The sequence below is a fragment of the Silurus aristotelis genome, assembly GCF_946808225.1.
Source record: "Silurus aristotelis genome assembly, chromosome: 29".
NCBI lineage: Eukaryota > Metazoa > Chordata > Actinopteri > Siluriformes > Siluridae > Silurus > Silurus aristotelis.
The window spans coordinates 3446168-3474131 of NC_139602.1; the positions used below are offsets into that span (position 1 = coordinate 3446168).

General features: G+C 40.2%; 1 protein-coding gene across 13 annotated transcripts; it reads right to left on the reverse strand.

The window, feature by feature from the left end:
• Window positions 1–483: 483 nt before the first annotated feature.
• Window positions 484–26787, reverse strand: snx14 (sorting nexin 14). Of its 13 annotated transcripts, none has more exons than XR_014532393.1 (30): window positions 26624–26786; window positions 24720–24862; window positions 22529–22649; window positions 22369–22445; window positions 20964–21042; window positions 20849–20892; window positions 20691–20778; window positions 20182–20266; window positions 19898–20054; window positions 18159–18234; window positions 17787–17831; window positions 17292–17372; window positions 16474–16588; window positions 15293–15448; window positions 14892–15016; window positions 13717–13775; window positions 13490–13513; window positions 9930–10062; window positions 8951–9143; window positions 8644–8727; window positions 8429–8529; window positions 7452–7563; window positions 7080–7120; window positions 6866–6985; window positions 3699–3822; window positions 3167–3394; window positions 2549–2834; window positions 874–965; window positions 721–777; window positions 484–623 (listed from the first exon to the last, which is right to left on the reverse strand). XR_014532393.1 is itself a non-coding variant. In XM_083535008.1 (30 exons), exons 2-30 carry the CDS (start codon window positions 24854–24856, stop codon window positions 587–589), a joined length of 2820 nt encoding a protein of 939 aa, XP_083391134.1. In that variant the 5' UTR covers window positions 24857–24881; window positions 26624–26787; the 3' UTR covers window positions 484–586. The 13 variants fall into 13 exon arrangements, 12 of the variants coding, with proteins under 12 accessions (XP_083391134.1, XP_083391137.1, XP_083391138.1 ...); XM_083535008.1 differs by having other exon boundaries at window positions 484–619; window positions 2549–2644; window positions 3230–3394; window positions 24720–24881; window positions 26624–26787; XM_083535011.1 differs by having other exon boundaries at window positions 484–619; window positions 2549–2644; window positions 3230–3394; window positions 22369–22442.
• Between the last annotated feature and the right edge of the window lie 1177 nt (window positions 26788–27964).

A 27964-nucleotide genomic window follows, 5' to 3' on the forward strand; every position in this document is an offset into this window, starting at 1 on the left:
CGGGGAACGGCGTACTAGTGGTACAACAGCACTGTGATTAGAGTTCTTCCTCAAAGTTCACCAAAGTTCAGTTCGGGGGTGGGGGTGCGCCTGCCGTCTTTCTGCATGTTTTTTTAGCTGTGTCAGTCAGAATGTTTTCTCGAATGTTTATATTTCTTCTGCGGAATCTTTGCACAGTGGTGTCTGGAAATTGTCATCGAGGTGTGATACCATTCTTTATTTTTCCTTCTCTTGAATACACAAGGTCGATGAATTTCTGTAAAAAAAAAAAAGGGAACAGAGTGCGGGGTCAGCCGTGATGCAGCGCCCCCTGGAGCACAGAGGCTTAAGAGCCTTTCTCGAGGGCCCCGAGCGTTTCCGCGTGGCGCTATGCCGAGATATAGATTTACATTTAAACTGGAAGACTTGCAGACAAATAGTCCAGTCGTGTTATCGAATGTATCTTGTATAGTTTCACTCTGCCAGAAGAACAAAACCCGTGTATTAAAATGAATAAATATATATTTTATTTCAGCACTGCAACAATAATAAACACTGGAATGTCCGTAAGTCTTCGAGAGCATTAACATTTACAGAGAGCCGCCGTTTATGCTTTACATCGGGCTGTTTCTTGGGTTTTCTTTCTGAGATGAAAGAAGGGGAAAAAAAAAAAGCGACGTTATGACATCACAAGACGGCGTTAGGGAGGAAAGATTGATGTTTACAATGGAAGTGGTTTACCGCACTGAGCTCTGGAAAAAGCTCTTCAACTGCAATGTCGAGCAGAAGGTAAGTTATCTAAAAGATGGGGGGTAGAGAGGTCACAATGAGATACACACACACACACACACACACACACACACACACACACACACACACACGTAGACGGAGTACCTGTTTGTTGAGGAGAGGCTGCTGGAGGCAGTTGAAGAGCAGCTGTATACCCTCATATTTGTTTTCCTCACCTATACACTTAACCACGGTATCTAACAGATCAGAAACATCACGTTAATAACCACTGATGCCGTTTAACTCGCTTCAAGTCGAGGCATGCTATTATAAAAAAGATTACTCGGCGGGTAAAACAAAGAGGATACTGTAAATGAGAAATACACAGTGTCTCAAAATATGTTCATATCCATAGGATCCTCATGCTGGTTTTACCAATAGACAGTGTTTCAAAGCAACTTAACAGAGAATAAAAGGTTATAAAGTTTTTTCCTAATGAGCGAATCAGTGGTGACGACTGTGGCCTGGAAAAACTATCCGAGATGGAAACCCGTCCTCGTCTGCGTGACACCGAATTAACGACGTCCTCCCGGATTTCGTAGACGGCCAAGTGAGAGAGGTTTCGCAAAGACGATCGATGTTTCTGAATTTAAATTTGTGTAAAAAAAACCCAAAAAAAAAACAACTAATGAATTGACATTCAATGTGACCCAGACGAGGACGGGTTCCCTTTTGAGTCTGGGTTTTCAGCGCTGGGGTCACCACTGGCTCGCTCATTAGGGATTCAATGTTATAGACACTAAACTTAGACATTCGAGTTCAACTTTAAAATCTGTAAAATACTATAAACACATTCATTATGAAATTTCAACTGTATTTATAAAACGGTATCTCGGTGGTTACGGTGGTTGAAACGTCATGAGTTCAAATCCCATCAGGGAAAAGTAAGGAAAATGCGTTGAAAATTCACAAACCCACAAATCTGCTCGGAATAAAAAAAGAGTGGTCTCTCTATTGAATCCAAAAAAAAAACACCTACACTAAAATTAGCTCTAGAGGAGTCAAAGCCATCATTGTTCATTCAAATCAGCAGTTGGTCTTCGGCAGAAGGGGCTTAAGGAAAGGATCTTCAACTGTCAGCACTTTGTAAACAGTTTTCAGGGTGAAAGATTAAGTGTGAGATCAAGCTGTATTTGTTGATTTAAAGTGAGTGAATGTTTATCGGTTAGCGAAATTCCAGTCTTGAAACCAGAAAGTTGAGGATCGTGGGCCAAATATCTAATTACTGATTAATTTGGCTTTAAGGGCTTCTGCCAAATACCGTATTTCACTTAGTCATCTCATTTATACAAGTGAGCAGTTGGGGGTTAAGGGCCTTGCTCAAGGGCTTAGCAGTGGGTTTGTTGGATTTCTGAGTCCAACATCTTAATCACTGAGGTACCATTTTACAAATACAGGTTGAATTTCAAAATGTCCTAGCTCAGGAGATAAGATTTGGAATTTCTGATCAGAAGGTTGTGAGTTCAAATCCCACCACCACTAAGCTTAAGCAGTTGGCAGATCTTTATCCAGAATGAAATAAGTGTCGGCCTGGATGAAGATCTGCCAACTGCTTAAGCTTAGTGGTGGTGGGATTTGAACTCACAACCTTCTGATCAGAAATCCCAAATCTTTACCACTGAGCTTCCTCTCACCGTGTTCTCAGATTTATGGGAGTTCTTGTTGGGTAAGTAAACTTCCATAAACCTGCCTGCCATTTTTAATCCTGATCAGTGATCATCTAACCAGACTGGAAATGGAGAAACTCGAGATTTCTGATGTTCTCAGTGGCGTTACTGACCTGGCAGGTAGTTCATCATCTCTTCAAAGGTTTGCTTGGCTCTCCTTTGTTTGTCTTCAGGCGAGCGCTCTTCGTTGTTCTCGCAGAACACTGCATCTAGAGGATGGCGGGAAAAGAACCCCAAATCAGGGTCACCCTCAGACTCGCATTATAATATTTTTTACTCTTTCGTGTTTTCTTGTGCTCTTCGACAGAACAAAGATAGTTACTTAATGTTCTAGAGCATGTTCTAGAAGCAGCATCATGGATAAGAACCATAATCATTTGTGGCAGCGGGTGAGCGGCCCTATAAACACACCCATTTTTTTATTTAAAGGCACTGTGGTTTCACTTCTCAGACCTTCCTCGAGAAACGTCTAGCCGAGTAAACAAAGTCTGCACCGTCACACAGCTCCAGTTTCTAAGCCAAGAGTCGGGTTTTTTTTTTCTTCTTTCCCTTTATAGTTTAAAATGATTCATGGTATTAATGGTGCATCTTGATTTCCAGACTAAAAGCATCTCCAAGGGTCAAAAAGTTTTCCCTTTCTATTAGTCACCTATTTGAAAAACAGCCCGGTAACCCTAGATTTGATTTTTTTTTTTTTTTAAATAAATGAATACTTAAAAAAATTTAATTACCAACCTGTTAGAGATTCTTTTTTTCTAATAAATTTTAGGAATGAATACAAAAAAAATAAAAACCTCTCAGGAGTGTGATTAAGGACACGAGGCGATGTTCCTGTAGGATCTGGTCCAGTTTGTTCTGGAGGTATTGGTCCATGTAAGCTTCCAGGGTCTTCTTGAAGAGTATACGACCTGCAGCGAGCATGTGGTGCAGCCAGTCAGGCATGTGGAAAACCACACGACCTAACACACACACACACACACACACACACACACACACACACACACACACACACACACACACACACACAATGATAGTAATTAGTAGTAAATGTGTGAATTTCCTATACAGGATGACGTATGGTGTGTTTTGTGTACTTGTGCAGTGATGAACGGTATAGGAACAGTTTGTCTGTGTTGGTGGAGGTAAAGTGTGTGTGTGTGTGTATACACTGGTTTCTCCAGCTGTAATACTGCAACTAGTGGGTGGACACGAATTTTACCTCATTCCTGTAATTAAGTGTAATCTTCAAGTGCTGTTACTCACCCACAAACATCATATAGTCATAAACCCCCTCCAGCTCCATCGGCTCGAAAAAATAGTTCTGCTTATGCTTCTTGTCCATGGTGTCCACGTGGGCGGCGTTGTTTTTATACAGTTCGTTGTTGAGCTAAAAGAGAAGAGAAACCTTTATTTGTCCCACAATGTGAAACGTTACAGCAGCAAAAATGATCATAAAAATACAGAAGAAAAAAAAAAAAAAAAAAAACAGTTAAGCTATGAAACAGTTTAAATTATTGCAAAATACCAAAACAAACTTTTTTTTCTTTTACATGCATTACAATTATCTCCTTGATACAACTGAGCAGATGAGGGTTAAGGGCCTCGAACAAGGGCCCCAACAGTGGCAACTTTGTGTTTGACCTTCTGATCCAACAATCTGACAAGCATTAGTTCATTTACATCAGATGGGCCGAGTATTTCAAACCCATCTTCATCTGGTGACACCATTCATTATAGTTCCATCATTGTTGAGGTTGAGTGCAAAACTGTTCGATTAGTTGATTAATCAGTTATCGGCAGGTGCGATCAAACCTAGTGATCGGTATCGATAAAATCCACTATCGGTCGACCTCGAACAGTAACCTCATGGACCTCATGGATCCAGCTGCAGAGAAATCCATCCAGAGTTCAGACTGGAAGTGTTTTTGTTTTCGTTTTTTTTAAACCTCAAGGATTTTTTTAAAAAACAGATGACACATGGTGCATTCTAGTATCCATTAACATTTCGTAATGTGTGTAATAAAAAAGAAAAGAAAAGGGTGGATTAATTTTTTTCTTCCTTTTTTTCTATGCAGATTTAAGAGTAGTGCTCTTTAGACCAGCGGTCACCGGGCTGTGGACCGGCACCAGTTCGTGGGTCAATTGGTACCGGGCCTCACAGAAAGAATATATAACTTACATTATTTCCGTTTTATTTATTATCAGATTTTGAACGTTTTTATTCTGGAAAATGACCGGATTTTCTCCGCCACATCTGTCTATGACTTACTCTTGATGCATGTCATGATGCCTCGGTCACATGTCTTACCTTCATCCACTACCTTCTTAAAGGGGCTCCGGCCGCTAACACATAATACATTACCGCTAAACTAAAACCCCCAAGCGAGCAAAATGAACAAACAACAACACAGTGGATTCACGTTTATTATTATATTTTGAAAATACCAGTTTTTATGGTCGTATCATTTTATTTTGTTGCATTTATCCACCACACCTTAAAGGCCGGCCCGTGAAAATATTGTCTGACGTTAAACCGGTCGGTGGCGCAAAAAAGGTTGGGGACCGCTGGTCTAGACGATGCTTAAACGCTGTTGTTCAACTGTTGTGGTTTTGTAAGCAGGGCGGTTTGCGTGACTCAACAGTTAATGTCTGATGACGTGTTCTTTTTTTGTCTTTGTTCTGTAGTAAATGCAAATCAGTACCACCCAGATGAGTCAAGATTTCTTGCCAGACCAGGGAGTTTTTTTTCATGCCACAGTCACCACTGGCTCGTAACCTTAAGGGATAAAATTGTGAGGAACAAACTAAAATTAGGCTCTAAATTTATACATTCCGACTTCGTAACCTTGTTATCCCTGTACAGCTGATTTGGGACAATGTCCGTTGTTGAAAGCTCTCTACAAATTAATCAAATAAAGCCATTTGAATATGTTTATGGTATTTTGATCAGTGATTAAAATACCATAAACATATGGTCGAATCTGCCTACAGCAGAATTGCATTTGCCGAGTAACTAATTAGCTAATTAGATTTTCCCGGTCTCTCGCGGATAGCAACTTAGACCGAAAACCTTATATTTATGTTGAATTAATGAAAATTATTCATTAGAATATAATTATTAATTATAACTTTTTTTTAGCTTCTCCTATTAGGGGTCGCCACAGCGGATCATCCGTATTCATGATCCGTATGTTCGATTTGGCACGTTTTTACGCTGGATGCCCTTCCTAACGCAACCCTCCCCATTTACCCGGGCTTGGGACCAACACTAAGAGTGCACTGGCTTGTACAACCCTAATGTCTGGGGTTGGTTCCCTGACCGGGGATCGAACCCGCGCCGCATCCTAACCACTAGACCACCAGGGAACCTAGAATATAATTATTCATTATAAAATGAAGAAAAAAAGTGAAATACGGTACAGTACCGTAATACATAAAATAGGATTTTTGGGGTGGTGTCCGTTTATCCGTTAATAACCGGGGGATTACTGTACTTCTGATGACTTTTGAGTCACACAGTTAAACAGCTGTGTGAAAGCATCTTCTAGAGAGCACCACTCTTAAATCCGCATCGAGGATTTAAATTTTTTTTATTATTACTACACACATTTCTAAATGTCAGTTGCTGATAAAAAAAAAAAAAAAAAAAGCAAAGAGAAACTTCCATAAACCTGGCTTTCATTTCTAATCCTGATGGGTGAGAGGTATATTCACCTTGAACTCCACTTTGAATATTTTAGAAAGCACGGTGTTCCTCGCCCCTTTTCTGCAAGAACATAATTGGGAACCTGTGTGTCTGCAGGAAAATGTACACTACATACATATTATGGTACACCTGACCATAAGATTTAGCTTTTTGGAACACCGGATTCCACATTTGGTCCCTATTTGCTGTTTTCAATAACCTCCACTCTTCAGGGAAGATGTTCTAGATTCATCCACAAGACTTTCGTATATGTGCGGAGGTGAGGAGGGCCTGGGGTGCGGTCAGCGTTCCAATTCAGCGTTTCATTAGGGCTGAGGGGTTGAGCTCTATAGCAGGAGATCTTCATGGAGCTGACTTTGTGCACATTGACACTGTTCGAGTCTCCCAGTTCGAGTGAAAGGGAAATTACTGCATCCATAGCTGTCCTATACAAGTTTGGAGAAGAACCACATATGGCTGGAAAAGTCACGTGTCCCAATACTTTTGTCCACAGTGTAACACATTATATAGTTTTAATAAGCCAGTGTGCGGAATTCCGGGGTGTGGTCAAGCAACTATTTGTGAATGGAGAAGAAACAAAAAAAATCAAGGGTGTCTGCCAAATGCCACAAACAAGACCTCCGTGTCCGTTTTCACGTTTACCCAATGTGCTTCGACCTGATTGACCCAAAATCCATATACCTTTATAGACGCCACATTTTATTTATTTTTTTTACATTTCTACCTTTTTATTGCTGCCAGCAGTCGGGCTGAGGACGGTGAGTTCCGGACGGCTCGGTTTGGGTCTCGGCTGCTCGCACGATACGAAGAACGACTGGAGGAACGGCTCCAGGTTCTGTCCTTTCTGCAAAAACAACGCGTCTGGTCACACCTCAGTTTACAGCCTGTATTTATTTTTTAATAAAAAGTGATTATTGTGGGAGTGATGAGGCTCGTACCTCCTTGATGAGTTTCCCTGGTACCGACTTAAAAATCCTTCCTGGAAAATCAAACAAAAATGATGGAAAAGCAGCTGCACACATTTCTGCATTTACGTAAATCAGCCAATCATGTTGCAGCAGACTGTAATGATCAAACACTATTTTATTGGAATTGGGATCTCCGTGGCGTGTGAAGTGGTCGTGCTTGTAACAGACGTGGCCTGGTTTTATTGATGTCACCTGATTGTTTCTTTGGGGGGATTTTCACACCGTTCACACGGAATGGTGCGCAAAACAAAAAACATTTATTCGTTTTTGTATGCAGCCATAAATAACCAATGAGATTATGATTCTGAGGCTGTAAGGAGTTGCTGCAAACTGTTTCCGCACCCAGGTTGACGTCAGGCAGCATCTTGTCGAGGAACTGCGTCTCCGTGCTATAAGGGGACAGGAAGTCTGCTAAGAGTTGGCTGTTGCTCAGCTCAGGGTGTCGCAACAAGTTCTGTAAACACACACACACACACACACACACACACAGGACGTGCCACATGTTTAAAAAAAACACAACGTGACAGGATCATTGATCAGAAACCACACAGTCAGAAATAATATTATGAAGTCACAGACCCGTGTGGTGATAAATTACATTCACAGGAATAAACAAATCTGCCGTTTCTGAATCTGTTTTCATTTTATAGCGATTTCAATACGTTTTGCAGGAGAGAGAAGAGAAGAAAAATGGGAGTGAGAAAGGGGGAAGAAAAAGAGAAAAGAGGAAGGGAAGAAAGAGAGAGAGAGAGAGAGAGAGAGAGAGAGAGAGAGAGAGAGAGAGAGAGAGAGAGAGAGAGAGAGAGAGAGAGAGAGGAAACAGGTGAGGGAAAGAGAAAAGGTGAGACAGACAGGAAGAAAGAAAGAGAAACAAAGGAAACAGATGAGGGAAAGAAAAATTGGAAGACAGACAGGGAAGAGAGAGAGAAGGGAAACAGATGAGAGAGAGAGAGAGAGAGAGAGAGAGAGAGAGAGAGAGAGAGAGAGAGAGAGAGAGAGAGAGAAACAGATGAGGGAAAGAGAGAGAGAGAGAGAGAAAGAGAGAGAGCGAGAAAGAGAGAGAGAGAGAGAGAGAGGAAACAGATGAGGGAAAGAAAGACAGAGAGAGAGAGAGAGAGAGAGAGAGAGAGAGAGAGAGAGAGAGAGAGGAAACAGATGAGGGAAAGAGAGAGAAAGAGAGAGAGAGAGAGAGAGAGAGAGAGAGAGAGAGAGAGAGAGAGAAAGAGAGAGAGAGAGCATGACTCTTAGGTAATTGTTGTTTTTCTCTCCAGACTCTATGATTAGGAACCGAACCCTGCTGTGGTCTCCTCTATTTTTACCTGCAGGTATTCCTCAAACTCTACACGCTTCGAGGTCAGGAACTCGAAATTCTTTGGTCCGATAATTCTTTTGGAAGGGAGCTGCGCATCCTGGAATGAACCTGGAATTCAAAAAATAAAAAATAAAAGAAAAAAGATAAAAATTAATAAAGAAAAGAGAGAGTTTAGGTTTAGGTTTTTTTTTTTTTAAGACAAAAAAAAATGATCTTGTGTACCATGGAATTCGGTGAGTTTGGATTCAAGGACATAGAACTCAAGGTATCTTCTGAGAACCGACCAGCTTTCAGTCTCATGGCCCACTGAAACGAGAGAGAGTGAGAGAGATATGAGGGAGATGGACAAAAAAAAGGAGAAAAGAGAGAGAGAGATAGACAAAGGAAAAGAGAGAGAGAGAGAGAGAGAGAGAGACAAAGGAAGAGAGAGAGAGAGAGAGAGAGAGAGAGAGAGAGAGAGAGAATAAAGGGGGGAAGAAAACATGGAAAGAAGTAAAATCATTGTGGTGTATGGAGTCCGAGCGAACACCTTGCTCGCGGTCGTGCCGCTCCACGTCGATGCAGAACACCGGGAGGCGCTCTTTCTTGGCTTCGTCTTCCCAGAAATCTATGAAAGGTATGGAGATGGTCCACGCCGACAGGTTCCTCTGGGTTCCTGGAGTAGCCACCACTTCGACCGGCACGGGACTTTCGTCCTCCACTACCATGGTCGCCTCCTCCACCTGGGAAACACAAAACCAGTAGGGTGCAAGATCTTCACCAAAATCTGCTCAAAAGAATCCAGCGATGACTTTTCTAGCCTTATGAGGTTCTTCCCCAAACTGATACCACGAATGGATTAGAGAAAGGTCAAGAAAATTTCCCTTCACTTCGGGAACTAGAAGAACCCAAACCTGTTCCAGCAGGTACCCGTTTTTCACCAAAAGCAAAAGTTTGTGGACACCTGACCATAAGATTCCCTGGTTCTTGGACTCTTATAACAGCAAAAATCCTCCACTCTTCTAATCAGACATTCCACTGAATTTTGTGGGGATTTGGGCTTCTTCAGCTACAAGCGCATTAGTAAAGTCATGGAGGTGAAGTGAGGAGACCTTGGGGTGATGTTCAATATGGTTGAGATCTTCCACCTCTTTCAATCCATGTAGGGTATATCTTCATAGAGCTGTTTTTTGTGCACAGGTCGAGTCATGCTGGAGCGGGTTTGGGTCTCCTAGTTCAAGCCTGTGGGGCCTCCAACTTAAGAGTTTGGGGAGAAGAACCACATACGGCAGGAGAAGTTATGTGTCCCAATACTTTTGAGGGGGGAGGGTGTATAAGAAGTTCTGATCAGAAGGTCTTGAGTTCAAATCCCAGCCCCCCCCCAAAAAAAAGCAACGTCGTCGAGAAAAGAACACGAAGAGTCCGTCATCGCATCGAAACATTTCGGGGACGAAGCGGAAAACCTCGGAATGCGTCGGTCCGTTTCCCGCTTCGTTTAGATCGCTAGCGCTCGAGAGGGGAGGCCTCACCGTGTCCTCTTCTCCGTCGACCATGGTGTACGAGGGCGGCATCGCTCCTTCCATGGTGCTGCTCTTGAACACGCCCTTCAGCTTGCTGCCGATGCGGCTGATCCCGAACGACTCGCCACGCTTCGGTGGGTTCCTGCACACGCACATCACACACACACACACACACACACACACACACACACACACACACACACACACACACATGAATCTCAAACCCCGGGAGAAGTTTCATCATAACGATGGATTTAGGGTCGAGTAGATGCACAAGCGATTCTGGGAGGTTTTTTTCTCTCTTATAAAGTCGTATATTTAAAAAAATAAACAAACAGGCGCAATGCAAAGCGCAAAAAAAAGGTGAAAGAAAAGCATGCTGTCTACGATGCTGATACTTTCTGAAAAAACACGCCTTTACTATATGCTGATCTCAGAACAGCTTCGACTTGCCTCAGAAAAGTCCCAAATTACTCGCGATGGACGTGCGACGGCTGCAAAATAAAAAACCAGGATGGTGTGTTTCATGCCTTGTTTTTTGGGGGTAAAACTGGTCTTAGATCAGCATTCGAGGGACCATAGCGTGCGAGCACACACACACACACACACACACACACACACACACACACACACACACACGCGAAGCATGACTCACGTCACTGTACTGGGGACTGCTTTTCGTATTCTAGGCCGCAGTGTTAAGATGGTTCTGACAGACGAAGAGCCTGATGTAAGCGTGACTTTGGTGCCTACAGGCGCTGGTTTGTTGCCGATACTATTAGCCCGTCGTGCAGGTGTGACGTTTGAGCTACACGTACACACGGTCCAGTATAAACAGGCAGCGTTGGATAATGGGAGAGACACACCAGTCATTTCTGTTACTTTCTGTTGAATTTTGATAGCAAGAAACACACTATATGGACAAAAGTATCAGGACCCATGAAGCGCCATGTGGTTCCTCCACAAACTGTTCTCAGGGCTTCCGTGTCCCCATGCACAAAACCAGCCCCATGATCTCCTTTACCTGGCTTTGAATGGAAGATCTTGAGTGGCCTGCTATAAAGCTCCAATCCTTCAAACTCTAACGGCCTCCTCATCTCGAAACTCGGGGTCTCCTCATACATCGGTTCCTGACTTTACACCTTTGTGGCGGAATGAGCACAAATCTTTAACATCTAGTGGAACCTCATCTTAGAAAAGTGGAGGTTGGTAGCGTTTGACAAATAGTGGATTTGTACGACACCAAATAAACACTTGTAAAACAATACTGAATAGAACTATGGCACAAAAAAAAAAAGTACAAATAAAATGCTGAATAATGAAAATGTGCTTAATCAAATATAAATATACAATTTTATGAATAGATTATTTATTTCATGAATTAGATCGTTAAATCCAATATAGCGCTCTCCGTGCAGCGCGTAATCTTGCACGTAAAAAAAAAAATAAAATGCACGTAACTTCTAACTTCAATGATTTGCCTCTAGAGGTCGCACTCATAACGACAGCAGACCGGAAAAACTATCGGTACGGATTAGCGATCCACTTTTGGTGCGGATTAATCAGCAAAACCGAAGAACCTCCGGGTAAAATGACAGCAAACTAGCGACGTAATGTGGAATACGACGTTCAAAAAGCACATACAGATCTTAAAGTTAGGTGTCCACAAACTTTTTTTTGTCCGTACAGTAATAGACTTTTGAAACGTATGCTAATAAAACCTGTACAGACGGTTGTAGTTCCAAGTAGTTTCTTGGTGTATTTAATAATTAGGTGTGTCTCAAAGCAAAACCTTGGATATTAACCAGAACAAATATCATTAATAGTAATTTAGTAAACAGACTGAAACTCTACAACAGGGTTAGTGGTTTAAATATCAAATCCCTATGAGAGTTAAACACTGCCTTGTTCAAATGTCCAAAATTCCTTCCACATTGTTGTTCTTTTGGACAGAAAATGAACTGTGTTGGATTTGTAGGTTATGCAAAGCCTGTGGTACGTGAGCCAGATGCTGCTGTGAACCCATCGATTCAATTCACTTTCATTTGTAGAGCACTTTTCACAATGAACATTGTCTCAAAGCAGCTTTACAAAGAAGGTTACGTTTATTGCCTATACGTTTGTTTCTTAGACTTGTTAGTTTATCACTAATGAGTGAGCCATTGGTGACTGTGACAAGGAGTCACAGTCATCTTCCTGAGATGGTACAAGAAGAGAAACCTTACAAGGAACCGGACTAAAAAAAGGGAGCTCGTCCTCATCTGGATGCCCCCGAATGTCCAATCAAAAGGTTCCAACAGAAGTCATATAATTAGTAGCAAGTAATGTCCTCTTCACATGAACTAGAAGGCCCAATCTCGCAAAGCCAGCTCCACAAAGATGTTCTTTACATGGGTTTTAGTGGAAGATCTCCTGCTTCAGAGCTCTGACCCCTCAACCGTACTGAACACCTTTGGGATTAATTGGAACACCACCCCCGTTCCTCCTCACTTCCTCACCTACATCAGTACTTGATTTTACCAACACCTTTGTGGATGAATGAGCACAAATCTCCAGGAAATCTAGTGGAACATCTTCCTTGAAGACTGGAGGTTATTATAACTGGGAAATGGGTACTCGATGTAGAATAGGATGTTCAAAAAGAAGCCAATCTCATGGTGAGGTGTCCATGAACTTTTGTCCATATTCTGTATCAAAACAAGTCTCGAAAATTTTTTCCTCAAAAGAAAAAGGTAACACTGAGGAGAGATACACGGCTCGGAAAGGAAGAAATTGTTCACAGGACAACCAGTGCAACCAAAGCTGGGCTACAAATTGAAATTCTGAATAAATAAATAAAAATTATTTGGAAACTCCAAACATGGTTTAAAGAGACCCAAATTCAACTTACTGACCATGCCACAAAATATTGCGTGTGCTGAAAACGCAGCAATGCTAATCGACGTGCGGTCACCATTGGGCCCCTGAGTAGTGAAGCATGGCGGTGGCAGCACCAGGGTGACTCAATGCCTTCTTATGAGTAGGTACTATAAAGGTGGTCAGGGTAAAACTGCAAGATGTATGGAGTGAGATACAGGGCAGAAGAAATACTGTTTCAAGGCACCGAACACCAAATGATTGGCGTCAAGACTTTTGTAGCATCATAATCAAAAAGACAAAAAGACGTGAGGCTGATGGCAAAGGAGCTTCGAGAAAGTATTGAGAAAAGGTGAATACTTATGTACAAGTGCTCATTTGGAAACATTTGCAAAGATTTCAAACAGACTTCATTATGAGATGATTGTAGAATTCTGAGGTAAATAATACATTGAATCCAATGTCTTTTTGAACAGATTATTGAAGGGGCGATGATGATGCATGTATTTGGAGCATATTGCAACCAGATGTATACCATCAGATATGTTGCCTGAGGTAAAATTTCAAGATTTAAAAAAAAGAGGGGCCAGATACGGTGCACAGATGCTTGCGGCTGCATTCAGGCTGGTGCAGCTTGCATGCAGTGGGACTAAGGGGGGGGGGGGGGGGGGTCACGCATTACACTGGCAACATATGCATGCTGATCAACTTACCTTAAATCATCCAAACTCAAATTCCTGGAATAACAGGCACAGTGGGGAGGGGAGGGGCGTGGAGGGGGAGGGAGGGGGTGGAGGGAGGTTACTGCAGAAAACTAGGAACATCTGCACTACATTATGAGTAATGAAACAGCTGCACTCCATGTCTTTGAGGATCTTTGCTAATAAAATAGGGTCGTATCAATTATTAAAAATTTGTCATTACGACGTCACACACGTACCTGTTTAGTTTCGCATTTCTGAGAGGAGACTCCACACCACACAGCAGGTACCTGAAATACTGCGACAAAGCGTGCCAGATGTGTAATTAACTTTGCAAAAAAAAACCTATGACCTCGTACACAAGTAGTTCATGCAATCTTTTGTCGTTACACTGTGGAGATGCCAAAAAATAAACCCTACACATATGTTGCTTTTGTGAAGAGAACAGTTCATACTATCCAAAGATATCCTATACAATTGTGTGCAAAAAAATAAAAATAAAAATTGTGTACTTCTACTTTTTAAAAGTAGTTTGTAAAATCTGTAATTTTACTTTATGTTTTGTCTAAAATGTTGTGCTAAATATCTTTTTTTAAATCATACCCTTTACTGAGTTAAAAAAAAAAATAATATAAATAAAAATTACGCAAATGGAAAAAAAAATAAATAAATAAAAATCACGTTTCCCAGAAACTACTGCAACGATTTTTTGAGAAAAATAAAACAAATAACACGCTAAACTAACAAAAAAGAAACACGAAGACGGACAAGCCAGACGGCAGTGATCTGAACGTGGAATGCCATCGAAACGAACGTTGTTCAATGCGTGCGCTCGCTGTGTCATTATTATAAATTACATTATAACAGGAGTTTTGTTTTTAACTTCAAAAGTAAGTCACTTTAAAAAAACTCATGGACTTTTTTGGTATTGCACTTTAATTTGCAAAAGGTATTAAAAGATTTATATCTCATTCTTTTTTTGAACGACACTAGAACCCACCCAGCCCCCGCTGTTAAAAAATAAAATTAAATAAAAATTAATTTTAAAAGATTTATAAAAAATAAAAAATACAATAAAAAAAATTAAAAAATGTAAATTAAATACAAATTTTTTTTTTATAAAACAAATAAAAAATAAAATAACATTTAAAAATAAATAAAAATACAAAATATTCGGTAAATTTACCGTTAGTTACATTTTACTTTTACTCGAGTAGATTTTTAAACCAGTAACTTCACTTGTAAGTAACAGAACTTTTCCTTGAGTAGAATATTGGTCATTTTTATATCTAGGCCTTTTATAAAACTCTACAAAATGATACACAGGGGCAAGTAAAGGTACACTTTGTGTTTCAGTACTGTTTTTAACTCCATTAGATATCGATAAAGAAACAAAATACTCTGCATCGGTTACCTCATCACTGTGGCAAAACATGGGGGTGAAGACATTCTCCAGCAGGGACAGAACGTGCTCATAGGCCTCGAAAAGACAAGTCATCTTTTGCAGCTTCACGACGCCCGAGTACGAGCCCTCGGCAACTTCATAGAGCGAAATAGAAAAGAAATTAATAATAAAAACAAAGAACAAAGAATGTAGTAATAGGTTCGATTTAAAGAAAATTCTATTTTTGCTTGTGCTATTCATAATATTGGGGGTGAGGGGTGTCCATGTCTTAAAGACAGGACTTAAAGACATGTGTTCCCTATGAAGGTAATCCTTCCAGACCCCTAACGTTCGAATACGCGAGTGCATGTTCGATCTGTGAAGTGGGGTTTTTTTGCGCACTAAAAAAAGAATCATATAGACGTGCTCACTGTTGCGGATTTCCTTGATGATAAACGGGTCGAAGCTGATCTTATCGATGCTCTCGTCCAGGCAATACGTCACGTAGATCTTCTTCACCTCGCTATGGAGGCACTGCATCTCGATATCGCTCAGCTCCGGACATAATATCTTGTCGTTGAACTCCTCTACACACACACACACACACACACACACACACACGCATACACATATCTTAATAAAAGCTCGCTATAAGTTAGGTCTTATAGTAGTTAGTGTGAAGGTGATGACCTTGCAATATTTAGAACCAAAATAGCATTGAAAAGACATGAAGCCACAAACTAGATGCAAGTTCAGCAGCTTCATCTTTCTAGAAGCGGAAAACATAAGTCACGATATAAAAAATACAGAAAAAAAAAACATTAATGAGTCACGATTCACATATTGCAAATTAGGATTCTAAAGCTTGTGGCCAGAAAATTGTATATTAATATAAAATATCGTATAAATTTTAGGAGTGGTTGGGTGATGCAACTATTTTTTATATTTAAACATTCTGGAGATTCAGCTATACTGTATCGATAGGACACGCCCACATACAATCACGAACGCCATGGTCACTCAAGTCACCAGGTCCCAGTGCAAATGAATGCTCATTGGTCATTTTGGCCCATTGTGTTTCCCCACAGACCATTACTACTGACGCACCAACTGCTAAACTCTGGAGCACTCTGGACAGGTGAACATCAAATGGAAGCCTAATTTTTTTCGCCGCATTAAAAAAGTTTGCAGAATTCCGACTTTGTTTTCTCACAATTTCGAATTTGTTTTCTAGCAATTCCGACTAATTTATTTTTTTTTTTCACGCACTGAAAATTAAATTCGCTACAATCAATTACATGGTAGCAAACTGAGCCTCCGAATCCCTGGAGAGAACTCTGTTTAACCATCAGCTCTAAAGCAGACGGAACAAGACAGATGAAGCAGAGGAACTTTACGATTTTATTTTATAAATAATATTTTATTTACATATTTGGTACTTCTTATCTGATTACTTGATTAATTGTTGGAATAATCGAGAGAACGCTCGACTAAAATAATCCTTGCAGCCCTATATGTCAGAGATTATATGTGTATATACACACACACACACACACACACACACACACACACACACACACACACACACACACACACACACACACACACTCACCCACAGCGAGGCAGAACTGCAGCACATGCACGGCTCCCTCCTGTTTGAGGAAACTCATAAAGCGGAACAGCAGATCCTGCTGCTCACGAATCTCCTTTAAGTCCAGCTTCAGCACCTGACACACGTGACCCACACACGATATATATCCGTGAGAAAAAGGAATGTACACCCTTGTTGAATTCGATGGTTCATATGTGTGTATTTACCTCATTTTCCAATCAGAAGCATCTGATTTTTATTACGTCCTGATACATAAAACCTGCTACTGTGGTGCTCTTCCTCTGCATGAACCCATACTGCTGCTCACAGATGGTCCAAAACCATGCTACAGACCACCATCCGATGCTGTCTAACTACACCGTCCCCTGCCAACACCTTACAGTCTCCAGTCTCCTTCAGGTTGCATCTCCTGCATAGCACATAGTCCACCTGTGTGCACCTTCCTCCACTCTTATACGTCACCCTATGATCCTCCTTCTTCTTAAAATACGTGTTCACCACTGCCATTTCCATCCTTTTAGCAAAATCTACCACCATCTGCCCTTCCACATTCTTCTCCTTAAAACCATACCTACCATCACTTCCTCCTCACCTCTGTTCCCTTCACCTACATGCCCATTAAAGTCTGCCCCAATCACCAATCTTTCATTCCTAGGTTCACCTTCTACCACTTCATTCAACTCACTGCAGAATTTTTCCTTCTCCTCTATCTCACAGCCAACTTCTAGAGCATAAGCCCTGATGACATTTCACATCACCCCATCAACTTCCACCTCCACGTTCATCACCCTATCAGAAGCTCTCTTCACATGACTTACAGAGAGATTTTTGTTGAGCGAGTCTGCATATTTCTGAAGAAAGGGCACCAGTGCGGACGGAGGCTCGGTTGCAGGCTCGGGCTAAATCAGAAACGAAAACAAACGAGTAACAGATCAGAATCTCTTTTCGACAGCAATCTCTACAAGATCTGTATGATGGATGACAGACGCTGTTCTGGTTCTTTAGTTAGGCTTCGTTGATGCTAGAACAAACAGTCTTATCTGCAAGGTTTATTTAAATGCACTCATCATAATAATACTAAAGTAGTAGTAGTGGTCATCCAGGCTATAGTAACAATATGCCATGTAATCTAAGTGTTTTTTTTGTGTGTTTTTAGTTGATGATGACAAGAAATCGCTGGTCCACAATATTACAATATGGCCACTATATTGATTTTTGTACACAATCTACGTTATGCTGTAAATGGGTTCTAGGAGCCATTTTTAACTAAATAAAGGAAAAACAATAATGACGTAAATCAAATAATCACTCACAGGAGTGTCATCGATGAACAGGAGTACCAGGTGGTTGACAGTGTCCTGGAAACCAAGTAGGAAAAGAAACTCCATCACAAATTCTAATTCCTAATCAGTGTTAAAATACAAAATTGCAACAAAGTAAAAAAAAAATGTTATCTGGTGAACAATATTTATATATATATATTCATTAAATCTTAAAAATGCAACTTTATCAATAAAAGAGAGGCTGATAAAGATGCATTTTAAAACTTCAAATGTAACTTAACAAATACAAAATACAAATTCCTGCGGAAAAATTGGTCTGTGGTGCAAAAAAAGGAAAAAAATTGTTTTGCCATAAACGACAAAGGTGTAAATGTAGTTTAAGACGAGTGCTTCCTTACGTACAGGGTCGGCCATGAAGTCCATGGTGGGGAGAAACACAGAGCCGGTCATAACTTCTCGAATCAGGAGCGAGAGAGATCTAGGAGTGGATGAAGATAAAGCGATGGATGTTCAAAGAAAGTACTTTCTTTTCGGCTTCTCCCGTTAGGGGTCGCCACAGCGGATCCTCCGCACGTTTGATTTGGCACATGTTTTACGCTGGATGCCCTTCCTAACGCAACCCTCCCCAATTTATCCGGGCTTGGGACCGGCACTAAGAGTGGCTGGGGATGGTTCCCTGACCGGGAATCGAACCCGGGTCGCAGCGGTGGGAGCGCTGCATCTTAACCACTAGACCACCAGGGGACCTTGGATGTTCAAAGAAAGTAATCCCCCAAAAATGCTATTTTACAGTACAGTACTGTATTTTATGTATTAACATTTTACTCCATTTTAGAATTAATAATTTGTATTAATACATTTCATTATTCATTTTTTTATTTAAAATGTAGATTTCATTTTATTATGAAATGTATTAATAAAAATATAAGTATTAATTATAAAATGAAGTAAAACGTGTACTTCATTTTATAATGAATAATTATATTTTTATTAATACATTTCATTATTAATTTTTAGTTAAAATTAATATTGATTTTATTAATACATAATGAATGTACTGTACTGTATTAACATTTTAGTTCATTTTATAATGAATACTTACATTTCTATGAATAAATTTCATTATTTCAACATAAAACTCTATAAAAAACAATTCCCTATTTTTTGGGTGATCGTGCTCTCCGCAAAAGACCGGGAAAATCAGCCAAACAAATAAGTCATGTGGCAAATACAATTCCGCGATAAACCGTGGGCGCCAGATTCGTACCACGGTAAATTGGGGGATTACTGTATAATAAGGCTTAGTGCCAGACTACTTGAAAAAATAATTAAAAAATAGTGACCACACAAACGTTTGCTTCTAAATCACATAAAAAAAAAATAATGTGCTTTTTCTGTTAACAATATTTTTAGATTTGCTACTGAAGAACTGATCTCTCTCTTCTTCTCTGATCGTGATCTTTAAATCTGAACCTGCTTCAGTTTCAATTGGCACATAAGCTTTGGTCTGGATAAGAACTGGGTACTGGTTTAATAAACAAGTTTAAGAAACGCTGATCTTCCTTTATTTCACTTTTACACGTTCTTTTCATCACATCATTTTTACACGGATTACACTGATTAAAAAGTTCAATCTGCGGTTACTGCTTCGTCACAGTGTTAATTAACTAACGTTCGCTATACGGAAAAGGTTTGTGGACACCTGACCTTAAGATTGGTATGTGCTTTTTTGTGAACATCCTATTCCACATTTAGTCTCCATTTGCTCTTATAACCTTCAGACTTCTGGGTAGATGTTTCACTAGAGTTGTGAAGATTTGTGCTGATTAAGCGTAAAGTCAGGTACTGAAGAAGGTGAAGTGAGGAGGCCTGGGCTGCCATTCCCATTCATCCCAGATGTGTTCAATAGGGTTGAAGGCTCTACAGCAGATCACTCGAGCTCTTCTACTCCTATACTCCTTCTACTCTACTATATCTTCATGGATCTGTATTATTATTGTGTACATTCTATAGTTCTGTTGTGATGTCATCATGTTTTTCTTCAGAATGTTCACAAAACTCAACATGATTTACAATGTTAGAAATGTTTGATTGTAAAGTGTGTGTGTGTGTGTGTGTGTGTGTGTGTGTGTGTTCTGCACCTGCAGTCAGTAGCTTTTGGAGGCATGACGTAAGGAAAGAGCATCTCTGTGAGCTTCCGTAAGTAGAGCAGCTCGTCTCGACGGCTCCGCAGGGCCACGTGCAGATCTGCGCCGTACTCTTCCAGCGCCACCTGCTGCAGGGTCCGGTTTTTACCCACTGCAATCACAAACAAAATCTTTATTAACATCCCTATAACAATACACAACAGGGAAATACCGACACTTCATGCCTTAATCGCATTACATTTAGAGTGACTTTTTTTCCTCTTAATCACATGACCGACCTTTCTGCTGCGCTTTGGCGGCGATCTCGATGTGCTTCATTGCTGCTTTCAGCATTTTGCCAGTGGCGACTGATGGAATGTTTACCTGGAAAAACGAATCGTGTAAGCAGGGGTTATTAATCATACAAGAATGGCACTTTAATGTCAGAAAATGACGACATATAACTTAAATAACAAACAAAAGATTTGTTTTCTCAATTTGGCTTTATCTTAAAATACAACAGCACCACTTTTCCAACTCTGCACTGGACTGTCTGTGATCTCTGAATATGATAGATGGTGTTCTGTAGGTTTGAGGTCAGAGCTCTATACCAGGAGATCTTCATGGAACTGGCTTTGTGCACATTTGCATCCAAGTGATGTGAAAATTTCCAGCTACTGCATCCGAAGACGTCCTAATCCTAACAATTGTGTGCCTCCAACTTCGTGGATCCACATGTGACTGGAATAATAAATTCTTCTGATAATTTTGACCTTATACTGTATTGAACCAAGAACCTGGTGCTGACCTTCTGGGCTCGCCGAACCAGAACGGAGGCGAAGAAACGAAACGTCTGTCTGAGCTCGTCCACGCATGCCTCGTCATCCGTAATATCCCTGAACGAGACAAAGATTAACTACAACCAAACAAAAATAACAGGGAAAAAAAAAATCGATATTTCATTACCTGTACCATGGATACACAAAGTTCTCGAGGACCAGCTCCAAGACCTGGACACCAAAAAAAAGTTAAAACACTGTGTAAGAACCCGTAACAGTGGACATACGAGCAGTGAACGCACCTCTCCGATGGACGCGTCTACTTTCGAATGCACTTTCAACCCCAACCATGGCTGGTAGTTTTCCAGGAGAAGAGCTGGTCTATAAATAAAACACAAAATCATGTTCCATCATATTCATGTTTCTGTCTGCTTGACCATACAAATGTGTGTATCTTGTATTAGAGCAGTTAAAATTTGGTGCTTTGAGTCCAATTCTCTCATACTGACCACTGGATGTTCAACATGGACCTCATGGTAAAGAGTCTCTGAGGTTCCGAGAATTAGAATTGTTGCTCTCCACAATGATGCAGAGGCTGTAAGAAGATCTGCAAAACCCTGAAACTGAGTTACAGTACAGTGATCAGGGTCCTACAGAGGTTTTCTGAGACGGGTTCCACTCGGAACAGCCCTCGTGAGGGTCCATGAAAGAAGTCGAGTCCTCGTGCTGTGCTTCAGGTGTTGAACCTGCTTTAAAAACCTGACGCATGAGTTCTGCAGCATTGTTTTAGAGGTTGCAGAAGCGGAAGGTTCTCTTGTCAGTGCTCAGACCGTATGCTCACACTGCAACAAGTCGGTTTGCAGGCCGTCGTCCCAGACAGAGCATCTTCTGAAGCTGGATCACGAGTAAACCCTCAAACAGTTTGCTGAACACGACCTGTCCAAGAGCATGAACTACTAGAACCATGTCCTGTGGTTTGATGAGACTGAGATAAACTTGTATGGCTCAGACGGTGTCCAGCATGTGTGGCAATGCCCTGGTGAGAAGTACCAAGAAAATTGTGTCTTGTCTACAGTCAAGCCTGGTGGTGGGGGTCTGGGGCTGCATGAGTGCTGCTGATACCGGGGAGCTGCTGTTCATTGAGGTGAAACATGTACATTCTGAAGCAAAACATGTCGCCCTCCCTTCAGAAACCCGGCTGAACAACAGTTTTCCAACATAACGACCCCAAACACACCACCAAAAGGACAACTGCTTTGCTGAGGAAGCTGAAGGTGATTGAGTGGGCAAGTAGGTCTCCAGACGTGAACCCTATTGAGCACCTGTGAGGCTCCTCAAGCGGAAGGTGGAGAAGCGCCATGTGTCTAACATCCAGCAGCTCCGTGATGTCATTATAGAGGAGTGGAAGAAGATCCCAGCAACAAACTGTGCAGCTCAGGTGAATTCCATGTACTTATGTACCAATAAAATATCAGAATATGAGAAAGATATTCATTCTTAGACAAATTCCTTATAGGAACAATCAAATAAACGGTTGAAGACCACCTTGACGGCCTACTTGGCTATAATAAAGATATTAGATTGTGGGGGGTGTACCCTTATGTAAATGAGTTTGGCCGTCTAAGTGCTCAAGCAGAGAAAGTGAGAAGGTGTGGGAATGTTGTACAGGGTTTTAATGTGGTAGCAGGTCGGTCTTTGAGACTTCACCTGTGCCGTCTGCACTTGTTCTTCCCGCAAACTGTACAACTGTGGCCCTGGGGGAAGAGCTCCTGCTGCTCCGGCTGCTGCACCACACACAAAGACAGCAACAGGTCAATTTCCCGAATGTTTCACCATAATTGGGAAATAAGAACCTCTAAACCCTTACTTTATCTTTGGTCGTTATGGAAACCAGGACGTTTGGCACGAGGCTGTTGGGACTGAGAGAGCAGTAGAAGGTGATCGCTCCAGCCAGGAAAAACCAAAACGTCATCAGGACGTAAAGATATCTACAGAGAAGAACAGAAGAAGTGTAAAAGTCAATAACACATGATAAAGACAAAAATATATACATTAAAATAAAAAAAACTTTAACACAAACTAATATCAAAAATGAATGTACAAACGTTTCACTGTATTTCTTCTTCACTAGTTGGAAATCACTTTGTGATCCAGTTCATCCCAGAGCAGTTCAATAGGATTTAGGTGCGGCGACTGGGCAGGCGGTTCAATAATAACACTCCAGACGACTGTTGTATGGTAAATAGGTTCAGACGCTATCACACGGTGGTGAAGTATGGAACAGCAGCCATGTTACTCTTTTTTTTTTTCTTCCACTTTGCGGAATAATTCTCCAATATTCTCTGCTCCAAAACAACCCCAAACCATTATTATTCCACCTCCATGTTTGACTGTGGGGGTGAGGGAGTCTGCTACATCCTCTCTCCTGTTTTACATAACAACTTCTACTAAAGCCAAAAATGTCAGGACACGTCTCTCCACCAAAATTTCTTCCACTCATTCACGGTGTGTGTTTTTTGTCTTTTGGTTCGTTTGTTGCATAGAAAAAAAACAGGGAAAATGTCTTATAAATGTATTTGGATAAGAAGTTTGTGAATTTAAATCCCAGCCACACCAAGCTGCCACTCCGGGGGCCCCTGAGCAAGGCCCTTAACCCTATAGCTTCAGTTGTATGAATAAGATAAATCACTCCAGATAAGGAAAAAATGGTCTGGTCTGCCAAATGCCATGAATGTAAAGGGGAGTAGTGCATAGAAATTTTGACACTGTAGGCAAAGAAATTTATAATAAATATTTTTTTAAAAATTGCCGGTATGAGTTTATGTATATGAGGTGGATTGACTAAAGCGCGACCCCTAGTGGGGAATAAAGATATAACGGGTGGGGTGCAATGAACAGGATTTATATACACAATGTGTGTGTGTGTGTGTGTGTGTGTGTGTGTGTGTGTGTGTGTGTATATATATATATATATATATATATTTGTTTTGTTTTGTTTTTCCTTAGGTATAAATTCTTTAACTAACCGGTGAGCATTTTTAGGTTTATAATTAGATTAAATATTGTGGAAAGTCTGGGAGGGAAAAACATTTTTTTTCCTGTTTTTAATTGCGTCACAGCCACAAATAAACCAAACGTTTCCTTCATCAATTTTTTTTTTAACTAGAAACTAGAAAGTCTTGAACAAAGTCTGTTTTGAACAAAGACTCAAAAAATGCAACAATTAGAAATAAGCAGAAGTTAAATAGATGTCTAAAAAAAGTTTTTTTTTTTAAATATTATAGCTTATTATTAGTCATAGATGATGTGAAGCTTCCACTCTACAAGTGTCAGTGTGGAATGTTATCTATGTTAAATAACTTCACATAACAAAAAAAGTATATACTACAGCAAATATAAAAAAAAAGAAAAACGTATCACGTTTCTACTAATTCGCCTGAGGCTGCGTGTCATATCACAGTGTATTGCAGAAGATGCGATTTCCTATCTTTCCTCCCCGTGACACGAAGATCATCTCGACCTACTAAATGATGATCTAGCAAAAAAAAATCGGGACATTAGATTAAGGGAGATGTGCAGACCTGCAGTAACTACAGAGGAATAAAGTTGATTATCAGTCACACCATGAAGTTATGGGAAGAGTAGTGGAAGTCAGGCTGAGAGAAGACGTGACCATCTGTGAGCAACAGTATGGTTTCATGTTGAGGTGAGGGAGGTGAGATTGAGATGGTTTGGACATGTGCAGAGGAGGGACATGGGGTATATCAGTAGGAAAATGCTGAGGATGGAGCCACCAGGAAGGAGGAAAAGAGAAAGAGATGCAGGTAGTTGGTTTGAAAGAGGCAGATGTAGAGAACAGGGGGGTATGGAGACGGATAATCTGATGTGGCGCCCCCTAGTGGGAGAAGCCGAAAGATGATGATGAAGGGTGCCTGTCGCTCGTCCCCTTCGTCCTCAGTCGCTACATAGACATTGTCCCGTGTGTGGAAAATGAACGAGTGGATGAATTACAAGGAACGAATTAATCTCGTACACCGGGGTTCATTCCTCCTTCTCACCTGTTGAGGACGATGGTTGAGGAGAGCATGGAGACGAGCACGAAGCAGATGAACGGGTATTGCCGAGCCACTTCCCTAATCAAGTCCACCTTCAGCCCCCTCCTCAGGGACTCGAGGAACACTTTAACACCTGCCATGTGGATCTGTTGAAAGAACAAACATCTAGACTTTACTTAGTACCGCTGCGTAAAAAAAAAAAAAAAAAAGGGGGGGGGGGGGGTCTAGTCTGGAGGACATATGTAACGTGATTAATAATAAATCCTATATAGCAAACTTAGGAGACGTTTCCTGTCATATTTATTTATAATCGAATCATATTAATAATATAATTCGTTAAAAGCGTGTGCACGTGCGAAAGCGAGGGATGTTAAACTCGGCCATTCAAAAATCCCCCCTTTGCATGAATAATAGATTTACACGTCCTTCACATCTGGACAGTTCGTTTCTCCAAACATCCAGATGAAATACTTTGCTGTGCATTTAAACTAAAACTTTCCACTGGTTGGAGATTTATTTCTTTTGATCCAATTTATCCCGGAGCAGAACAATACGATTTTAGTGCCGTGACCCGGCAGGACATTTCATTATAGAGAACACTCCAGCTGAATCTGTGCTCTTTATAGAACGCTTATGTATACTTCAGGTTTCTGAATAGATCTATAAATATATCTGCCTTTCTCTATCTATCTATCTATCTATCTATCTATCTATCTATCTATCTATCTATCTATCTATCTATCTATCTATCTATCTATCTCTCATTCATTCATTTATTTATATATAATGTCTGTCTATCTATTCATCCCACCATCAATTTTTTTATTTGCCTATCTATCTCTCTCTCTCTCTCTCTCTCTGTCTCTCTCTCCATCCATTTATTTATATATCTGTGTCAATTTATCTATCTATCCATCCATCAATTTTTTTTATCTGACTAACTCTCTCTCTCTATCTATCCATTTATTTATCTGTCTATTTATTTTTCTATCTATCCATCAATCCATTTTTTTATCTGCCTATATGACTGACTCTCACTCTCTCTCTCTCTCTCTCTCTCTATCTATCTGTCTATTTTTATATCTGTCTACAATACTCTCACTCTCTCTCTATCTATCTGTCTGTCTGTCTATTTATCTATCCATCCAGCTATAAAATTTTTTATCTGTCTATCTGACTAACTATATCTATCCATCCATGTATGTGTCTGTCTGCGTCCATACATTCATCCATCAATCCATCCCTTCATCTTACTGTCTTATCTATCTATCTATCTATCTATCTATCTATCTATCTATCTATCTATCTATCTATCTTTATTTATTTATTTATTAATTTCTTTCTAAAAATCATAAGAGGAACCATGACCACTATCATTTTATTAAAGTCTTGTAATGCAGCATGTACTTGTTGCCTTCACTCGAGATCTTCAGCAGTTTATTAGAAATCCTGTGGGCTGCACTGAAGCGAATGATTGACAGCAGACGCAGCCAATCAGGAACAAGCACTCCAAACCGGAAGTCGGTTTTCCAAACGGGTTTAACAATCGGCAACTTAATTCACTTGTCCTAATTATAAAGTCAAGCAACACGTTGATTTTAATCATATCAAAAATATCTTTAACTTTAACAGTAAAGTTATAAAAAGTCAACTATTGCACTTAAAAAAAATTCTGACCAACCTGTCAGCTGTTTGTCATTAACCATTCTAATGATGCACACACACACACACACACAATGTGATCATTGTAAAAGTATATACTATATATTATTAATAATATTATCTTAACGCTATGTAGAAAAAGACAATAAAACAAGTTAATATGGCTGTTAATCCAGAATCCTGCACCATAACATTGCTAAAGCTCGGAGTCACATCTTTTATCATCAATAAATCAACAAATTTACCTGGAAATCTGCTGCTCCTTGAGATTTACATTTAATTTCACGCAATTCTGCTTTTCTACTTATTTAAACTTCTACATTTTATTTCAACAACTGGTCAGCTGACAAACTTCTTTACCAGCAGATTAACAACACATTACCCAAGCGGAAGTTGAACCAACCGGAAGTAGAATCATTTCAAAATAAAGGTCGTAAGACCAAAAAACGCTCGTTATATCTTGTCCATCCCGAGTACAATAGTTTAAAATTAAACACCATATTGTGATTTATTCAAAAATGTCTTCTCTTTGTCCAATGTCATTTGTAGGACACCTTTATCCAGAGCAACTTGTGCAAATTTTAAGTTTAAGGGCCTTCCTCAAGGGCCCATCCTTATGGTGAACTTGTGAACATCTGATCCAGAATCCGATGCCTTCACCACTGAGCTACAACCTCCTCATGTCAATCCTCCTCATCCATGATGCCCATCTCAAATCAGGGCTGTATCTTGGTCAGGCTGATATAAAGATCTAAAGATCATCAAACACAACATGGGATAATAGATGAGATCATCGGTTCCAGTCCATCACACTAAACCACACACAGACAAACCTGGGAACCTATTCACCAATCCAGCATGTTGTGCATAAGTTGAAGGAAACCTGAAAACCCTGAGCAAACGTGGAGAACAAGTGAAAGTCCAGATGTGAGACCTGGGAAGCTGTGAGACGTCCAGGAAGACTGTAATCGCTTTCGGTTTATTTATTGTAAAGCATTTTAGATTGTTTTTGAGCCACTAATCTGATTGGACAAGCGACATTCCATTCCATTAGTGCAACCCAGATGAGGACGGGTTTCTCTCTCGAGTCGGGTGCATCTCAAGGTTTCTTTCTTATGCCATCTCAGGGAGTTTTTCCTTCACCACAGTCGCTTATACTTACATGTATACAGAACGAAGCTGCTTTGAGACAATGTTTATTGTTAGAAACACTATAGAAATAAAAGTTTATCGATTAAAATAATGACATTTATTCATGGTGGATGAAATGTCTTTGTTTTTCATGTTAAAATTCAAAATTTTATGTAAAAAAAAAAAAGTTTTGTGACACTCAAATCACAATTACTTATGGCCATTATACCAATTTTCAACAACAGATTCTATTTTTTTCTTTCTTTCTTTTTTTTAAAAATGTGATCGAAAAATGCTCTTATAATCGATTTCTTCTTTCAAATACATTTTTATTTGCAAAAAAACCCACAAAAAACCCAATTATGTTACGATCAGTGTCTTGGAAGTTCTTCACTTCACACACCTGACCATAAGATATGCTTTTCAAACATCCCATTCCACATTTAATTCCCATT